This window comes from Apaloderma vittatum, unplaced genomic scaffold (genome assembly GCF_000703405.1).
Source record: "Apaloderma vittatum isolate BGI_N311 unplaced genomic scaffold, ASM70340v1 scaffold29346, whole genome shotgun sequence".
NCBI lineage: Eukaryota > Metazoa > Chordata > Aves > Trogoniformes > Trogonidae > Apaloderma > Apaloderma vittatum.
Genome location: NW_009721874.1, coordinates 1 through 435, shown reverse-complemented (window position 1 = coordinate 435; position 435 = coordinate 1). Strand labels below are relative to the sequence as shown.

The following is a 435-nucleotide window of genomic DNA, read 5'->3' as shown; positions in this document are numbered from 1 at the left end:
GGGGCTTGGGCCGGGGGCCGTGTCCGTGGCTTGTCCGCGTCACAGCGGGTTTGTGGGTCTTTCCTCAGGGCTCACGCTTTGTAAGATGGGGTAGTGAGTATCAGGGCTCAGGGAAGCGTTTTGCCACTGATCCCTTCTTACATCTCCGATGTTGCTCTTCACAGCTCTTCTCTTCCTCCTCGGAGTCCTTCCGCAGCGTTGGCAGCAGCCTCCTGCTGCTCTTCGCCGTGCTGCGGGGCACCGCGAGCCTCGGCCCCTGCCTGCCCCAGGCCTCGGGCCTCTGCTACCTGTTCTGCGCCAGCTACATCGTCCTGGAGGTGTGGATCGTGCTGAGGCTCTTCGCCGTGGTCCTTACCTACAGCTATCGGGAAATGCACTTTGAGCTGTACCGCCCCGCCTTCGAGCCCCAGGACTACGAGATGGGGGAGCTCTTTG

At 62.3% G+C, this 435-nt stretch overlaps 1 protein-coding gene across 1 annotated transcript in view; it reads left to right on the top strand.

The window, feature by feature from the left end:
• PKD1 (polycystic kidney disease 1 (autosomal dominant)) overlaps nucleotides 1-431 on the top strand; it is a gene marked incomplete at both ends in the record, with an annotated part of 48,959 nt that extends 48,528 nt beyond the window's left edge. Inside the window, 1 exon segment of the mRNA XM_009871555.1 lies at nucleotides 165-431. Coding sequence (XP_009869857.1) covers nucleotides 165-431 — 267 coding nt within the window.
• Between the last annotated feature and the right edge of the window lie 4 nt (nucleotides 432-435).